Consider the following 18,889-nt stretch of genomic DNA (forward strand, 5'->3'; position numbering starts at 1 on the left):
CTTTCTTTTTGAGTTGGAATTTTGTTCTACATTATTCTCCAGCTCCGCCCAGGACCCTCTGTTGTGATCCCTGTCAGAGCAGTCAGTGGTGGTAGCCGGGCACTATCGGAATGTACTGGACTCAGTCTGATGGATGCTGTGGTAGATGTGGTCCATCAGTCCTCTGGACTAATCTTTCCCTTGTATATTTAGTTTTCTTCATTCTTCCTTGCTCCAGTGGAGTATCATAGATGGCCACTCACAGGCTTTTTAGACCCTAGACGCTACTCACCAAAGTAGCTTGACCATACTCAATGATGACCATACTCAGCCCTTAAGGATCAAAATCAAGCAGAGGCATCAATAAAGTGCAGATGTAATCAAATCCCTCCATCAGGCTGAACTGAGATGAACAAAAACAATGAAACAGAATACCAAACTCTAACCTTCCCATCGTTGCATAGGTTTTTCAAGCCTAGTCAGCATTAATGTTCAAATACATAACTTTTCTTATGACCCTATTTTGGATTTAAGTGCATTTATTTTTTTTATATCTGCCAGGTGCTCCTTGGAAACTCTATGGTACAGTTCTACTCTATCCTGTAGGGTGGCTATGAGTCACAATCAACTGGACAGCACTGGGTTTGGCTTTTGTTTTATATCCAGATTATAATCACAGAGAGTATTTAATTAGGTAACGTTTGCAAGTACTTTGAAGATATAAAGTGCTCTATAAATGCTAAGTATTATTATTATTATTATTTAAATACACTATGCAATTACTGCTTACAACCAATTCCACCCACCACATTGCTATAATTTGATTACAGGAGGCTAAAAAATACCTAGAGGTAGAAATGATGAAACCACATCCATATGAAGCTCTGGGTTTTTACCCTAGGCATATATAATTTATAGGCATTTTTAATGGAGGGTTAGGTTATAAAATCTAGTAAATAAGGCTATTGGCCTTCTCAAGAATGACAACCATATAGTTACACCAATTTTAATAGTTTCTGACTTATAAACCAGGTGAAAAGTAGACTTTGGTTCAAAACACAGGGCTCCTTACTCTTTTGTCTCCCAGCTCTATTTTCCATTTTCTCCATTGTAACCTTAAAATATCTATACCTATCTGAAACAGTGTAACTCAAGGTTTTTATTTTAATCATTATCAAGTAGAGGAAAGCTCAAGAATGGCCTCTCCTATATCATGGCTCTTGGTACATCCCACCATCTCTTATGATCACCAAAATTTCTGCTGTCAACAAGTAAGAACACATACCTGTTAAAAAATAAAAGCAAAGAGATTTATTGAAGGTTCGAGACAGTCTAAACCAGGGACACTTCTGATCTTATGAAGTGAAACCAAATGCTCCAAAATGGTGGAGTCACATAGGTATATTTATGAGGTAAAAACACAACATTCTGACTGAAAGTTGCAAGATTGGGTAAGCAGGAATGAGACAACCCCAAGCAGGGCTTTGGTTGGGATTGATTAACAGAGTATATGTGAGTTAAAGTGAGGGGGTATATGCACATAATTGTGGAATTACTCACTCACAAGGGGGATGGGGATCACAAGATGATTGCTGGGTGGCCAGGGTCTTCTGGTTCCACCCAGCCAGAGGCCCAAGGTCATATGCATGTGAATGTGAAGTCAGTCTGTTAGTTTCACCCAGCCAGACACCCAAGGCCATATACAGATGAAGAAGTCAAGGTGACATTCTCAGGAAGGCAGAAGTCACAAAATGGAGTCGGGCCTACACCTGAGATAACCACTCCAGGCACGCCAGGCAGTGTGGAACACTTGCACACTGTGCTACCTAATTCTTAAAAAATAGAAGTCCTTGAACCTGATTCCACATATCTTCCAAACATACTTAAATGATTTTATTAAAAAAATGACAGGCAATGTAGTGAATTACTATTGCCCTTCTAGCCATAGGTCTTGTAACTCCCACCAAATGACTGGCTGGGAGAATGCAAATGAGATGCTTGTGGCCCACCAAGGGGACTGGCTAGCTTGCTAATAATGTAAATCAGATACATGGTACACTTGTGAGGGTGGGGGTATTCAAATAAGGTATATGGAACCCCAAAGAGGGTATTGGTCAGTTTTGTCATCTTGCTAGGCTTAAAAGAGAGCCAATCCCAGAGCAAAGGGGGACCTGACTATCACCAAGCAGAGACAGGAGCAGAGTGTTTCATTTAGACCCAGGATTCCCATACTGAGACCCTCCCAGACCCAGGAGACACAGAGAGAGAGCTGTAACACTGAAGACAGCAGTTGCAAAGAAACATCGGCAGCAGAGGCAGCAGAACCAGGAGACTTGCAGGAGGCGGCGTGGTGAGCTTCCTGGTCCAGGGAGTGAGAAAGCTGAGTGCCTTCCAGCAGAGGGCTTGCTGGCAGAGTGGGATGCCTCCAGGCACATAACTGAGCTGGGCTCGCTGACCCTTGGAGTGAGAAAGCTGGGTGCCTTCGGGCAGGAGGCTTCCCGATGGAGTGAGGTGCCTCTGGGCACTTGGTGGCAGAGCTCGGCTCACCAGCCCATGGAGTAAGAGAGCTGATTGCCTTTGGGCCAAGACTTAATGGCAGAATGGGGTGACTCCCGGCAATTACTAGCGGAGCTAAAAGAGCTTTGTAGGGCCTGTCTGAGCAGGGCAGAAGCCAAGGGGCCAGAGATAGGTGTGCCTATGGTCATGGCTGAGAAGAGGCTATCCTGATCGAAGAACTGTATCCTGAGTGTTCCTCAGCCTGAACTGTAACCTGTAACTTCCCTAATAAACCCCATAATCGTATTTGTGAGTTGTATATGGCCACTGCAATGAATTACTGAACACAGCAAAGAAGTAGAGAATGCGTTGGGAGGGAAGGTTGGTGTCAGAATTGGTAAAAACCACAGAGAGAGGAGGCATGTCTGACCTCTGCCTCATAAGAATCAGCCTTGGGCTGTTGATATTGATTCTCCTTCCCCCTCCTGAAGTCAGAAGAGGTCAGCCACCGCCCCCACTGCATTTTTACAATTCCCTATACATGCTGCGGAGCCCTAGTGGCCCAGTGGCTAAGAACTCAGCTGCTAACCAAAAGGCAGTTCAAATCCACTAGCCACTCTTTGGAAACCCTATGGGGCAGTTCTACTCTGTCCTATAGGGTTGCTATGAGTCAGAATTGACTTGATGGCAACGGGTATACATACTGCACAAGGAAATCACTGCTGATCCCAAAATAGTTCACATTTTGTTTTTAGGTTTTTAGACAAGAGAAAGGAAAAACAACACATTTTGAGCTGTCCTTGGCTATTAAAAAAATGAAATCATAGAGAAGAAATACTTTTGAAATAACTTCTAAAATAGCACTATGCTCATCAAAGAGAAGAACTTGTGCCCAAAGTCAAATGGTTCTGGGAAATCTGTGAACCCCAGGGAAATAATATGTCAGATGATTCTGATATCACAACAAGTTCCTTAAGTCAAATGATGGCCATGTGAATCACTATGGGCAATGGTTTCGGGATAGGCGAGTCTTAGCTCACCATTTATTAGCTCTAAGGCCCTGGGTAAACTGTTCACTTTGTCTAAGCCTCAGTGTGCATATCTGTAGATGACACACACCTACTCCAGAGGAAACTGTGGTGAGAATTAAATGAGCTAATAAAGAGTAATAATAGCTAAGAAGTATACCCAAAAATCAGTTGCCGTCAAGTTGGTTCCGACTCATGGCAACCCCATGTGTGCACCGTAGAACTGTGCTCCATAGGATTTTCATGGCTGTGGACTTTCAGAAGCACATCGCCAGGCCTTTCTTCCAAGGCATCTCTGGGTAGGTTCGAACTGCCGATCCTAAGGTCAGCAAATGAGCACCCAACCATTTGTGCCATCCAGGGACTCCTAATACATATACAGCATTTAGTAGATGCCAGGCACTGTTCTCAGAGATCTATGTTAGTAAGTGCTTTAATCCTCGACAAACTTATAAGATAAATTCTATTATTATTCTCATTTTATAAATTAGGAAACTAGGACTAAAAGTTAGGAGACTTGCCTAAGCTCACATAGGTAGTAATAGCTAAATTGGGACTTGAATCCAACCACCTGCCTCCTAGATCCACACTCTTAACCACCACATCAAGCTCCCTCCTTAATATAAAAACAAGTGTGCTGACTGGCACATAATACATGCTTAGTCAGTGAGATGGATTGATACTCCCCTCCCCATCACTTCAAGAGAACCTAGAAAGTTGTAAATCAGCACTACTCCTTTTTTAGGGTGTCTCACGAAAGACGGGTCTTGTCATGGTTCTTTTCCTTCTTCTGAGCAGCCCTGAACTTGCCTGGCAAACTTCCAACAGCTGTGCTTAATCTATCACTTGTCTTCAACCTTTACCCCCAAGGGACCTCACAGTATCCTAACATTCCCAATTCTATGTATTCAATTAAGTTGTTGTTGTTGTTGTTGTTAGTTGCACTCCACATGAAGTACCTCATTTAAAAAAAAAAAAATGGAATGGCCAGGTTTGGCAGAGATGTTGGGAAACTGGCACTCTTCATACACTCAAAGTGGGAATGTACATGGTTACAACCTTTTTGGAAGGCAGCCTGACAATGTCAAGAGCCTTAGAAACCACTCATACACTTTCATTCTAAATCTTACTTCTAAGAAGTTATCCTGAGAAAACAGAGAAACGCACAAAGATGTGTACAAGGATATTTATCAAAGCACTATTTACAAGAATGGAACAGTTGTAACTAACCTAAAGCTTCATCAATAGGAATTGGTTAAATATATTATGACACATCCCTACAACAAAGTGCTAAGCAGTCGTTAAAAGACATAAGACTGGAAATTTGAACACCGATTGAACATTTGAAGAACCTAAAAATTACATGTTAATTTTTTTAGGCATGATAATGGTACCGTGGTTATATATTTTTTCTAAAGAGTATCTTGTAGAGAGACATACTAAAATATTTACAACTGAAATAATACTTCAAATTAATATGGGGGAAGTAGTAGGGGTATAGATGAAACAAGATTGATCACCATTGGGTAATTCTTAAACTGGGGCTCATTATACTATTCTGTCTACTTTTATTATAATGGCTTTACTAAGATGTAATTCATATACTATAAAATTCACCCTTTTAAAGTGTATAATTAAGCGATGTTTAGTATATTCATAGAGTTGTACAACCATCATTACTATCTAATTTTAGGACATTAGCAGTAACTCCCCTTTTCCCCTTCCCTCCAACCCCAGGCAACCACTAATCTTCTTTCTCTCTCTATGGATTTGCCTATTCTGGACATTTCCCATCAATGGAATCGTAGAACATGTGGTCTTTTGTGACTGGCTTCTTTCATTTATCATGTTTTCAAGGTTCATCCATGTTGTAGAACGTATCAGTGCATTCCTTTTGATGGCCAAATAATATTCCATTGAATGGCTATACCACATTTTGTTTATCCATTCATCAGTGTATTGATATTTGAGTTGTTGCCACTTTGGGGCTACTATGAATAATGCTACTATGGACATTTGGGTACAAGTTTTTGTGTGGACATATGTTTTCAATTCTCTAGAAGTAGAATTGCTGGGTCACATGAGGGACTGTCAAACTGTTTTCCAAAGTGACTGTACCATTTTGCATTCTTACCAGCAATGCATTCTAATATCGACTCAACTTTTATATAAGTTTAAAATTACCCATGATAAAGTTTTAAAAATTATGCCATAGAAAAATATTAACATGAGAAAATGCAAATTAAGTCCAAAAAAGTTTCAGAAAATATATACAATATGATCTTAATATTTTTAGCTATCTATTTAACTATGCACAGAAAAAAACTGCTAAGCCATATAACAAAATGTATCCATGGTTATCACTGGGAATCACGATTGTGTATGCGTTGAGAGTTTCTTTCTCTCTATTTTCCAAATTTTCAATGATGCCCATGTATTGCTTTTATAAGGAGACTAAGAAAAAGCTTTGTTTTTTTTTATTTAAGCAAATTTTTAATAATTCAGAAGTCCACGCTGCATTTTCTAGGCCCTGGACCTCCAGGGGTCATCCTGGTTACTCAATGCAGCAAAGACCCTATAATTGGATTCTCTCTGCACATAGGATGTTAATTTTTTATTTTCAACAACTAAAACACAACTAATTATCTATATTGATTAACTTTGATGTGATCTCCTCTACCATCAAATTAAATAGATGTGGCTACTTCACAATGGAGCATAGGCTGTGCTAAGCGTGTTCAGCACATGCAAGCACCTCGATAACCATCTTCGTATCCACATTTTGTTACATTAATTTTTGTGTGGTGGGACTAAATGATCCACTAAAATGTCCAGGCAATGTCACTGAGAGTTGAGGTGTAGTAAGGAGAATGGGGAAACCCGCATTCTAGACCCAGCTCTGCCATTGGAGTTTCAAGACAAGGTGCTCCTCTGAGCTCAATTTCCACCTACAAGAGATCCAAATTTGACAAGATGATGACTAAGTCCTAGACACAGAGAGAGAGAAAGATGGAGAGATTTTTCCTTTTACCATTATCTTAATAGTTTTATGGCTTTATCCTATCAGTGCCTTTTATTAGAAGCTGCCTCAACTCACTATTTGCAGGTATAAAGTGTAATAAAAAAAATGAGGTCCCTTCTAAACAAATTAATTTTATTTATTCAACTGATATTTATTCAATCAATATTTATTATGCACCAGGCACAATTCTAAGCACTAGGAATATAATTGTAAATATGCAGGCAAGATCCCTATTCTCAGAAAGCTTAGGTTCCAGCGGAAGAAGAAAGATTAAATTTTATATATATATATATATATTCAGTCACACAATTTTAAAGACAATAAACACTAAACTGGATGGTCATAGATACACTTGGAAAGGAGTATTACTTTAGACATATACATCAAGAAAAGCCTCTCTGTGTGGTAGGCAGCCTCCAAGAGGGCCCTCAATAACTCCTCCTTCTGGTATTAATGCTGACCTAGGTAATGAACAGGATATTGTAGAAGTGACAGTGTGTGACTTTCAATATTAGGTCATAAAAGACATTGTGTCTTCTGCCTTGCTCTCTTGGATTGCTCACTATGAGGTAAGCCAGCATCATGTCAGTAGGATACTCAAGCAGTCCCTGGAGAGGCCGACATGAGGGGGAACTGAAGCCTCCTGCCAACAACCGGCATCACATGCATAGCTGATCTTGGAAGCAGATCCTCCAGCCCCAGTAAATCCTTCAGAAGACAGCAATTCATACTGACATCTTGAATGCAATCTCGTGAAAGACCTCAAGCCAGAACCACCCAGCTAAGCTGCTGTTGAATTTCTGACCCATAAAAACTGTGAGACATAATAAAGGATTATTGTTGCTTTAAACCACTAAGTTTGGAGTAATCTGTTACGTAGCAATAGGTAAGTGACACAAGAAACATCTGATGGAGCCCGCCACGTGAAAATCTGGTGACAGAGTTTTCTGAGCATGGGGAACTACAACAACTAGCTTGACATGTTCAAAAAATGTAAAAGATCAACGTGGCTGGAGTGTAGTGAAAGACGCTAAGTGTGGTATAAGACTGTTCTCTCTACCCAACCATTCACACCTTAAGTGTAGAGACCACACCAGTGTTGTCTCAGCAACTAGCAGCAGTCAATAAGCATGTGAACAAATGCATAAATGAAAAAAATGACATATGAATGCTGGATAAAATGTGCATTTCTTGCTCCTACAGTTAATCACATTTCACAGAATCAGAGAACACTGAACTCGCTCAAATTTACACTGCTGATGTCCACAACTCCTTCTACTATATTAATCAAACAAATGTCAGTATTTGTATATATAATGTGTGCATATATATGTGTATATGTATGTGTGTGTATGTATATATACATAATGTTAAGGTCTATGAACTTTCAGTTTGATCCCTACAGCCAAATTCTTAATTCTGCTGATTAAAAGGCAGTTCTCGAAAATCCATCCTTACTTCAGAATCTGAACTAGGGTAACCACACTATAGGGCAGTGCCCAACACAAGTCACCATCAGCCCTCAGGCCCATTGTTCCATCTCCAAAACCAAAACCACATTTCAAATTATAAATCAGGACATAAAGGTTGGAAAAATCAAAACTCTTCTAAAAATGAGGAAGATATATTACTTTCCATGGTAATTCCCAGCTCCTTGAGGTCCACAGTTTGCATACCTGGTATCCCCAAGACCTAGAATAAGAATCCATGGCTACTTAAACACCTTCAGTCCTGCCTCTAGTTCCCTTATATGTCCTTGGATTTATCACAGAAGAACGACAGTGCAGGATGTCACCTCCAGCATTTTCTGGTCCAACACACTCATCTTACATGAGAATAAACTGAGGCTCAGAGGGTGAGGTCAGAGCCGACACTATGATTCTGGACTTCTAACTACCAGCAGGGCTTCTCTTCACCCAGCCTCACTCTCTCCCACATCCTCTCCACCCACTGCCGGCTCTATCAAGACAAAAACTCAACATCATCGGCCCCACTCTATCACCATTTGATAAAAACAGTAGTCGTAAATGGCATGGACACAGTGGAAGGATTGAAACACATTTCCCAACACACACAGAGGCCTTGGAATTCTAACCCACAGCATTTAAAATTTCTCCGAATTTAGAATATGGAGAAAATGGAGGGAACATTTTCCCAAGGAAATTCTACAAAAAGGGATTCCTTTCCAGGGACATGGATTCCTCTCCAGGACCAGGCATTGTATTCCTGCAAATCAGCACACCTGGAATTGTATTCTGTGTGAGTGGCAGCCCCTGCAGCTGTACCCTACATAAAAGGATCCCTGGAGTAGTGCAACACGGAGTAGAGTATAATTAGCATCCCTTGAAGTTGCACTACGGTTAGTACATTGTCCCCACCTTTCTGGAATTTCTATACTCTCTCTACACAACACCACTTTCAGCCATCCTAAAAAGGCCATACATTATATATTCTGTCAGCTCAATATAAATTTACTGAACACCTACTGTGTAACAGAAACTTGTGGGGGATACTAAGTAAATCAAATATACATACTGCCTTTAAGAAGTTCATTGTCTAGTAGTGAACATAAGCCAAGACAGAAAGTTCTCGGTGTTGTGAAAGTGGTGTGAAGACAGTTCTGAGGGAGTGTGTCCTAAGTGGGAGGGATAATTTTGATCTCATAGAAATCAGGAACAATTCTATGGAAAGGGTGGCACTTGCATGGTTGGGACTAGGGCAGCAGACACAGAAAATGTTAAGATAGTGTACCCCCTAAAGAGCATCCATAGGAGAAGCAAGTGGTTCCCTCTGGGAGGAGTGGAAGTTTGTGAAGGAATGGTCATTAAAACTACAGAAATGGGGTGGAGGTAAGACAGGGAGCAAAGGCCCTGAGATCAGAGGGTGCCTGTTTGAAGAACAGCAAAGAGGCTGGTGTGGTTAGAGGAGAAGCAAGTAAAAGAGAGACAGGCTATACTACCAAGGAGGTAATAGGGGGCTGGGTGTGGAACCTAGAGACTTATTAAGACAGGGAACAGGAAAAAAAAAAAAGGTGGAGGTAAGACAGGAAGCAAAGGCCCTGAGATCAGAGGGTGCCTGTTGGAAGAACAGCAAAGAGGCTGGTGTGGTTAGAGGAGAAGCAAGTAAAAGAGAGACAGGCTACACTACCAAGGAGGTAATAGAGGGCTGGGTGTGGAACCTAGAGACTTATTAAGACAGGGAACAGAGGGGCCCCCAAATCTACAAACAAAGTAACCTGAAATGGGCCAGGGCAAAGAAACAAAGCCATTCCCCAGAACAGTGAGGCAGGGTATCAGAAAATAGCCCGCAAACTTCTTTAAATGTGTCTTTCAGAAGCAGCTGGAGAAAACCAGCCCCAGGGACATGCGCTGAACATCCACCTGTCACAGCTGTGTGACCCTCCACCGCGGGCAGTAAAGGGTTGCTGCAGCAGCCGGGATACTGTGCAGGCACGACACCCCATAATAAGTCCTTTTTTACCAATCCCAGAGGCCTCCAGGACAGGAGCCATCTTAGAAAGCTGCTGCAAGAGCACCGTAGTTAACATATCCCCACCTGTGCCTATGAATAAACATGAATCTTCCCCATCCCCCACCAAGAACTTTTAAAAACCCAGGTCCGTCTTTTGTTCTGTGAGACAGGGGAGTATGCGTTGCGCTCTAGGCCCTCCTTGTCTCCACTTGCAAGCCTCTTCAATAAAGCTTTGCTCGTGTAGAAAATTCTAAAATTCTATGTGCCTTACTGCTCATTCTTGACCAGTGAGAGGCAAGAACCTTATTCTGGTAACAGAGGCCCAGCTGAATTATAGCTGGTATTGACACTATACTAAAGGTTTGATCAAGGAAGGTCTTGAATCAGAAATACCCAGATTGAAACTGTGCTGGGAAGATTAATATGGCTGTAGTGTCTGAGAAAGACTAGAAGAGGGAAGACTGGTGGTAGAGACATGGAAGGTGGGTCTTGACATAGATGCTGCCCAAGGGAAGGCAACCACAATGGCTGCAGGTAAGAATGGAAATAAAGGGACTCTCAACAGATACTAAAGAGAGATTTTTAAGATTGGAGAGAAATAAAATGTGTTTTGAGACACCTGAAGACAGCTGGGCATGTAAAAAGAAGTGGATTGAGAAGCATCTTTCTCCGCAGGAAATAAGCTTCCAACCAGAATGGAAGAAATTACAAGCGGAATTCATCCAACATTTTCTATTTAAATCCTCCTTCTCTCTCCGCTAGGATCCTTGTATTCATATGCGCAGAATAACATCTCATTCAAAAAATATCACCAAGATTTTCTTGGAAGTCTCAGCACACTGCTAACAAACCAGTTTAGGCCCTGTGTTCAGATCTACTTTCCCCATAGAAATGGAAGAACCAATGTGGCAATAAAGCATCTTTCAGACTCAAATTATCGCAAATGCTATCAGAAACACTGAATTAGAGACCGGTCGCACTGTGGCTCAGCTGGGCACGGCAGCCATGATTCTATCACAGTAGCTCAAAGCTAGGTGGACTTCAGAACTATCACTGAAGGAAGGAACAGTGTCGAAACAAGAAGGGCAGGGAAGATTAATTCCAGGACAGAGACAGAGAAAAAAGAAAGGGCCAACCAGCAAGACTCAAAATGACAAGATTTCAAAGAGCCTTACAAAGGGGAAAAACATTATTTCCATGAAGGAAAAACCAAAAAGGAAAAGCGTTGGGTGTTCTTTCATCAACAAAATATAACATGACCTTCTAAGCAGATAATTAGGCAAACAATAAACTATGACTTCGAGTAGCTCTTGTACTAAAGATTATTCAGTTAATAATGAATACTGGAAATGATTATGCACATTTTTCTGATGTTCTGATAACTACCAGTACACCCTATTTTATTATAAGGCAATGTCATTGTAAAGAATACACCTGCTTAACATCTGTGAAAAACAACAAACGTATCTAATGAAAAAACTGCAATGTTATTATCATTTTAAGCTATTGTTATCTTATCAATTTGTACAACTTTACTGAAATCTCACTTAAGACCAAATTTAATTATGTAGACTGCGATAATAAAATAATTATGTTTCAAGATTTCTTTAAGTCTCTTGAGATCTCTGATCACAAGGTTTTAAATACTGGGCTATTAGTGTATCATTTTAGGTGCCCCTCCTCTCCAAAAAAAACCTTTGAAAAGGCACAGGCATAATAAATTTGTTCATATTTAAATAATGGTTAATCCATAGGTAGGGGAAAAGGTTTTTTTAAAAAGTTTTGAGGAATAATGTTCACACTGGTTTAGAAATATGCTAATCTCCAAAAAGCTTCTGGGCAGAGCTCACCTCATAGCCAATCAATGCTGATGCTGGGAAGAAGATCAATCCAGACCACCAGAGAAACAGTAAGTCGTTGTTAGTTGCTGTCGAGTTGATTCCAACTCATGGGGACCCCATGCGAACACAGTAGAACTGTTCCATAGGGTTTTCAAGGCTGTGACCTTCCAGAAGTAGATGGCCAGGCTGATTTTCCAAGGTGCCTCTGAGTGGGCCTGAACCACCAGCCTTTCAGTTAGTAGTGGAGCCACCCTGGGACACCAATGTTCTTTTTAGGTGCCATTAAAAAGAGGCAGGTCCTTCTGATACCTTTTGGACAGGATCATTCTGTATTAGGTGCAGTCACTAGAATCAAACGTTGGTGGAATCAAGTTTCCCATAAAATTCTTTTAATCATATAACAACATATCTGTATAATGATTTACAGTTCTCAAAGCATTGCCATAATGCTTTATTTGATTTTTGAAAACAGCCTGTAAGGCGAACAGTTATTATTATTCCGATTTTTAAGGAAACTAAGGCTAAACCCAAAGTCACAGACTATTAAGACGTAGACACAGACCCCAGGAGCTGGTGCTTATTCCACTGCATTTACTCATCCACTCATTCACGCATTCATTCATTCAACTAACAAGGACTATGGACTCCAAGATGAACAAGACCTAGCCCCTGCCCTCCAGGGGCCAAGAGAAAGAAAATCCACGCCAATTAAAACACAAGCATAAAAATTGTAGCACACAAGGATGTGCGCAAGGCGTCAAGATGAGGCCACTTCTAAAATCTGGGTTTCAATGAGGAAAGAACTGGCTAGACCCAGAAGGGAGTGAGGGTCGGGTGGAAAGACATTTAATTCTGTTCAACTAGAAAAGTGTATGCAAGTCCTGGCAGATGCTGAGAGTATGAGGTCAACGGCGGCCAAATGATGGCCTTGAATGCCTTCCCCTGTGGGCCAAGCTAAGGACAGCCAAGGTGCTCAGGTTCAGAAATATGCTTATCTCCAAAAAGCTTCTGGGCTGAGCTCACCTCATATGTAACAGAGCATACTGGTGGCAAATTTCATTCCTGATGTCTTGAAGCAAGAATGACTCAAGCCCTGGGTTTGAATGAGTAAATTGTTTTCTGTAGCCTATATATGCACACACATTTTCATACACCCACAAGGACAGAGTTTATATTCGTAATACTACATATAATATACGTACCCACACTGATGATAGAAAGCGTGCACAGAACTCTAGAAACCTCACACGCAGAGGTATCTAAACAATATGGATGTCTAATCTGACCCTTGTGACGGGTTACTGAGAGAGGTCACCTGTGCAGGACAACCACCTATCTGTTCTAGACGATTGAGATGGTCATTTGCCTCCAGTGGATGAACTGAAGGGGGCTAGACAAGATGAATTCCAAAGGTACCCTGAAGCTCCATGGTTCTGTGTATCACCAGTTTACATGCATGAAGCAGCTTCCCCGTTTCTCAATAAATAAAATCCCATAACCCTGGTGAAATTTTTCCTCTCTGCCGCTTTTTGTCTCAAGCAGAAAATGTATTATTGATTTCTGATTCAGCCACAGACGATGTGGCTTAGAGAAAAGAGCACTGAATGAGGAGTCAGGAAACCTAGATTCTCTTCCCAAACGTCCTCCTCCTTTCCCCCTTCCCAGGGGCTGTGTGACCTTGGACAAGGGGCTTCACCTCTCTGGGCTCCAGTTTCCTATGTGCTAAATGAAAACAGTGGCTGAACTCTCCACAATTCCCTTCTAGCTCTAAATCTATGAAACCATCCCCCCACCCTCCCAGACTTAAGGCTTACCTTTGTGAGCTCTAGAAATCGGAACTAAATACACCGGATTTGAATTTTCTATTTTCTAACCAAAGAAGATTCTGCTTTCATCTCACTTTTAAAAACCATCCAAATCTTGCATAATTTAAATGATCAGTGCTGTCATCGGTTGCTCTGGTGTAAATTATGCATTGTTACTATTTGGGGAAAATTTAGACTGGGTCCAGTCTAGGATCACTGGCTGAGAACAATAAGCCCCCAAAATGAGAAGGGACTAAAGGCCTCTCCAGACAGGATCTGGTTTTAATGCACTGAGCCCAGGGCTTATAAAAAGGGCCTTGACTGTGTACATTAAAGAGTCACTGAAACAGCATGGGACCCAAAGACTGCAGCTAATTCTCCTAGAAGCCACTGACCTTGGCTGCATTTCAGGGGTCAGGCATTCCTCAGGAGGTTCTCAGCACCAAAGCTTTTCTGAGGGTTTGGGAACGAATGAGACTTCTCAACTAGATGAGCCCACCTCTCCTAATTTGGGAAGGCAGATATGATCTGCTCCCTGATTTGTGGAGATTACCTATGTGGCCTTTGAACCCACTCTCGGCTGGCACACCCCACCTACCACAAAACAGTCCCTGACCCCAGCCCTCCAGAATGCAACTGTTTCCACACCTACATGCAAGTCCTCCAGCCAGCAGTGCTCCAGTCTCTAGGGCCAGCTGTTGCCCTCCCTGCCCACACCTCGGGGCAGGCAGAAAAACAGGCAGACCACTAAGCCGGCAGCCCAGGCCACAAAGAGCAATTGCAGTGAGCCGTAGAACGGTATCTTTTCGAAATACAGATCTCACAAGCCCTGGTATCCTAATGTGAAGTGTCTCCAGGCCAGCCCAGCGAGCCCTCGTGGTTCTCACAAGCCTGCAGGCTCTCTGCTCTCTATCTCAGAAAACCTTCCCCAGAAAAAGCCCACTGGTGACAGGTCAAAGCCTAACTTAAAAATCACAACACAGTATTTCATTAGAGGAGTGATGTAGATGTCTCGATTCTGGCTTAGGGAAATCACCACAAGCCTTGCCCATTGTCTGAACCCCTCTCCTTTTACAATTTCCCCCACCTTGAGGTCTGGCCCATACATCTACCTGCTTAACCCACCGGCAGCTACTCCTAGTACAGCAAGTAGGACAAAAGAACACACACAGTCCATCAAACAGGAGGATAAGGACTTGGTCAAAGCACCCACCCTATTACTAACTACCCCCACCCCCAGTTGCCCGGAGGCAGCGGGTTCTGAACATGGCATTTCAGCCCCAGGGAAATCGCTTACTGTAATAACGCACGAATGAGCTTTTGCTACCCAACTATCAGTACAGGCAGTTTCAAACGGCCACCCTGTTCCTTCACAACCCCCGGACTGCCTTCCTGAAACCTCATCTCTTGAACTAAAGTGGAGGGGGGGAGGGGGGAGCCGAGTTGGAACAAAAAGGAGGGAAAAAGGAGGGAGGCTAAGGAAAAAGTACAGCTTTGATAACAGTAGTCGCTCTTAAAATACCCTGGAGAAAACAGGCAATGTCAGAAGTACTAAAAAGACTCAGGTAAATGGTCCCAAGATTTAGCTTCGATCTAACAATGTATTCCTCAGTAGGGCGTGTGAACTTCAATCTTGCGTGTCTCGGTGTTGAGAGCCACCATCAATTTAGCCTCACCCATCCACCATGTATCAAATATATCTAGTCACTATTATTTTTCAAGGGAGAAGGGTTCAAGAGAAGAAGTCGTCCTTAAATTGGTGCCCAATCTTTTCCCCCAGACCCCGCTGCTGCCGCCACCCCCATCCCTCACCCTCTTCCCTGCAGGCAGCATCTAATTAAAATGGCAAGAAAGCTCTGCCCCCTTCCCTTGAGTGTGTCAGGATTGGGGGTTGGGGGTAGAGAGGCGTCGAGGCTGCACTGGGATTCCTGATATTCTGCTCACAAGACAACAGTAAAATGGATTCTATACCAGTGATGTCTTAGTCAATACAATGAAACTGCGTCGGAGGCAACTCACGTGAAGGTAAATTCAAACCAGTGGGGCTGGGGGGAGGGAGGTGCTCTACAAAGAACTGGCCACAGACAGAAGGAAAACACACACACACTCCGGGAGTTCCGGTGTGACTGGAAAAAAGCGGAAAACACATCCCTTTCACCTGCTTAAGTTTAGCCATAAAACTGAAATGTCACAGCCCCAAAGTCAGAAACCACAGGCTGGGCTGAGTTAAAACCACAAATAAAGGTGAGTGGCAGACGGGCGTTTAAGGGTGCTGCGCCCAGAGAGGGCCGGGGCGCGGGAGGCAGGAAAGGGGAGGCTGAGGGCCGTTGCCATCCACAAGGCAAGCACAGCAGTAACTGCCCCCGTGGAGCGGCAGGTTCGGCTTCGTGGGTACAGTCAGGCTCACAATGTCATCTTGCAGGTAACTGGAAAACGTGAGGCCAGTGCCTTTATTCACGCTGCTTTTTTTTTTTTTTTGCAGAAAGGGGCAGCCGGGTGTCGCGCCTTGGCACGAGGCGACCGCCCGGGGTGTCCACACACACACCGACGAGTCTTTCATTTTAAGGCTCTTACACCCGTCTACGATAAACTGGCGTAAGCTCCACGCGCTCTCGGGGGAGCCTCGGTCACAGCCAGAGGGGTACACGTACCGCACAGACCCTGCCCTGGGGGCTCAGCAAGAGCACCTGAGCAAACCCCGAAGAGAAACGAGAATCCACGTTCCCTCCCGTCGCATTCTCTCGCCTCTGCCCACAGCGCGAGCCCCGGTCCACGCGCCGAGCCCGTTCACCCTGACCTAACCCACCGGGAAGAAATCAGAAAAGGTGTTCTGCTCACCCTCAGAGCCGAGAGATCGATTTCATCCAGGCTGCGAGCCGGAGAGTCGCTCGCCATGTCTACTTGTTCGCCGGGAAATGGACCAAAACCCCTCCGAAGCTTCTCCCCTGGAGATTCCACCTTGGTCTATCTCACTCGCGTCTTCATGCGGGTGCAGCGCCAGAGGCCCGGGCCCAGCCTCCTCCGCCCACCCCGGCCCCACAGCGCCGAATCCCGACCCTCGGCGCGGCCGTCCGCCGGGTCCGGGAGCTCGACCTGCGCGGATCTCCAATCCCCAGCCGCGGTGCGTGTGGGCTGCGCGCCCTGATCGGCTAAGGGCGCTGGGGCTGCGTGGGTGTATTTAAATGGGACATGCTTCTTTGCTTGTGCGTGGATGGCGGCTGCATTGGCTGTTATAATGAGACACATCAACTCCTCCACTCAGCTGGGGGAGTGGGGGTGGAGAGCCACACAGAACTGTCTATCACCGCTTCCTGGGAGGAGTAAAGGGGGAGAGAGAAAAAAAAAGAGGTGGAGGAGGCGTGGTCTCCGGCGGAGGAGAGGCCGCGCTTCCTGACCGGGTCCCTCTGCACCAGCGTGCATGGGGGAGGGGCGCGCACCCTTTCCGCCCCGGCTATTGCGGGCCAAACCGGCTGGACCCGAGTGCCGTTCCGGGACGCGGACATGCCTATCGTACAAACAAGGAGGCTTTATTTGTGTGTGTCCAATGCGTGCGCTGCAGCAAATGGCCCGTTCAATCGCATCGTGGGGTTTCTTGGAGGGACTCAAATGATCTGACATTGAAAAAGCCAGAGAAAAAGAGAGCGACGTCCTCCCTCCCCCATTAGTTATTTGTGGGGCTGGAGTAACGCGGACTGGTGCAACCGGTGCATATAAGGACTTGTGTGCTTGGAAGGGGATCCGCCCCCAGCCGCCGAGCGAGTGGGGGAGAAGCGCGCACGCCTAGCTTGCCCAGCGCCTGGCTTCGGCAGTTCACAGGGGCCGTGGGGTCGGGTCTGCCTGCGGCCACTGGGGCCGCAGATGGCCGTTCCCGGGTGCGGGTCACTGGCCGCTTCGGGTTGCAAAGGTTTGCCAGCAGCGGGAAAACTGGAAGATCGGAGCTCCCTTTTGGCATCGCCACACCCAGGACCGGCCCCTGCCGCAATTCCCCACGGAAACGACCGAATTGAAACGAGCTTTTTCTCTGGGTGCAATATCTTGAATGCTTCAGGTAACTGTCCAAAGCCAACTCTGGTTTAGGCAGCACACGCTGTCTCAGGATTTCACATTGCCGTTTCAGGCAGCGTTTCTGCGGCTGACCTACCGGGATTGATGGAGAAAGTTGGCTAGCGGATAAAATGTGCCATACAAGATGGAAGCGTGGGAGCGATTTCACTTCACCCGCTTTCTCCTTTAGAGGCTCAATATTTACAGTAGTAAACATGACATTCTGTAATCAAGAGTGTGAAGTCACTTCCCCAGGTCCCCATTGCAATCCTTCCTCTCCGGCCTTGGCCATACAAAATTAGACGTATCCGAAAAAAAGGCTAAAACTGAACTTTTTTTCAAATACAGCAGTAGCTTTGAAAGTATTCTCAGGACCTCTGCTAGGAGAATAATTTACTTCTGGCCAAGTACTCTGAGGGTTTGTTTTGTTTTCTTGTTTTTGTTTTTTATATGTAGTGTGAATATCAGCTTCAGAATAAGGCTTTCCAATGAATGGATGGAAGCCAGTGCAGTTAGTTCATCACAACTGCAGACAGAGGGCTTTTAAGCCACATTCGGTGTGCACTGTACGGTTTTTGTTGGTATTACTGTATTCGTATGAGTTATAAATCATGCACCATGGAACTTGAAAATTTCTCCAACATCTCTATGGCCACAACTGCTTGGGAGTTTTTGCCTGTAAACGTTACACGTATATCAAATGTTTAAACGCGTTATATTCAAACACTTGATTTTTACCTCTCATTTTATAATGAAATCATCCAGCTTTTTGTAGTAGCTGGCAGTAAGCCACCAAGTAATGTTGAAATGAGCTAAAGAACTATCATTTCCCATCATTGTTCTTATTTTTCCCTTCTATGTTTTTTTTTTTTAACCTTCTTCTAGATGACAGGTTAATGTATTAGTGTTGAAAGAAAATAATTAAAGGTCAGATCTATAAATAACAATTTTTAAAGCTCCAAACAAAAAAAAAAATGGGTTAAACATTTGTTTTCATGGAGAGTCTTGATTTTATATTCCAGATTTTATTTGAGACATCACAAACAGATCTTTTGGCTTTAGTAAGCTGTTCAGGCTGTAGGGTGCCCTGTCCCTGGCACTAAATTCTACCCTTGGATTTGTAGTTAGATTTGGAAATTTAGTGATGAGTAGTTACAGAAGAGGATTGCTTCCTGGAAGCCTGAGGGGATGGGCGCGAGAGCC

At 43.8% G+C, this 18,889-nt stretch overlaps 1 protein-coding gene across 4 annotated transcripts in view; it reads right to left on the reverse strand.

Annotated features, from left to right (window-relative positions):
* The window catches only part of TNIK (TRAF2 and NCK interacting kinase), a 482,068-nt gene extending 465,161 nt beyond the window's left edge, over window positions 1-16,907 (reverse strand). For 2 of the 4 annotated variants that reach the window (XM_064275470.1, XM_064275471.1), the window contains exon 1: window positions 16,481-16,907. In XM_064275470.1, the coding sequence (XP_064131540.1) occupies window positions 16,481-16,537 (57 nt within the window). In that variant the 5' untranslated portion in view covers window positions 16,538-16,907. The remainder of the gene's footprint in view (window positions 1-16,480) is intronic. The other 2 variants (XM_064275469.1, XM_010596034.3) reach the window with 2 other exon arrangements.
* Between the last annotated feature and the right edge of the window lie 1,982 nt (window positions 16,908-18,889).

Source organism: Loxodonta africana, chromosome 23 (assembly GCF_030014295.1).
Source record: "Loxodonta africana isolate mLoxAfr1 chromosome 23, mLoxAfr1.hap2, whole genome shotgun sequence".
Lineage (NCBI taxonomy): Eukaryota > Metazoa > Chordata > Mammalia > Proboscidea > Elephantidae > Loxodonta > Loxodonta africana.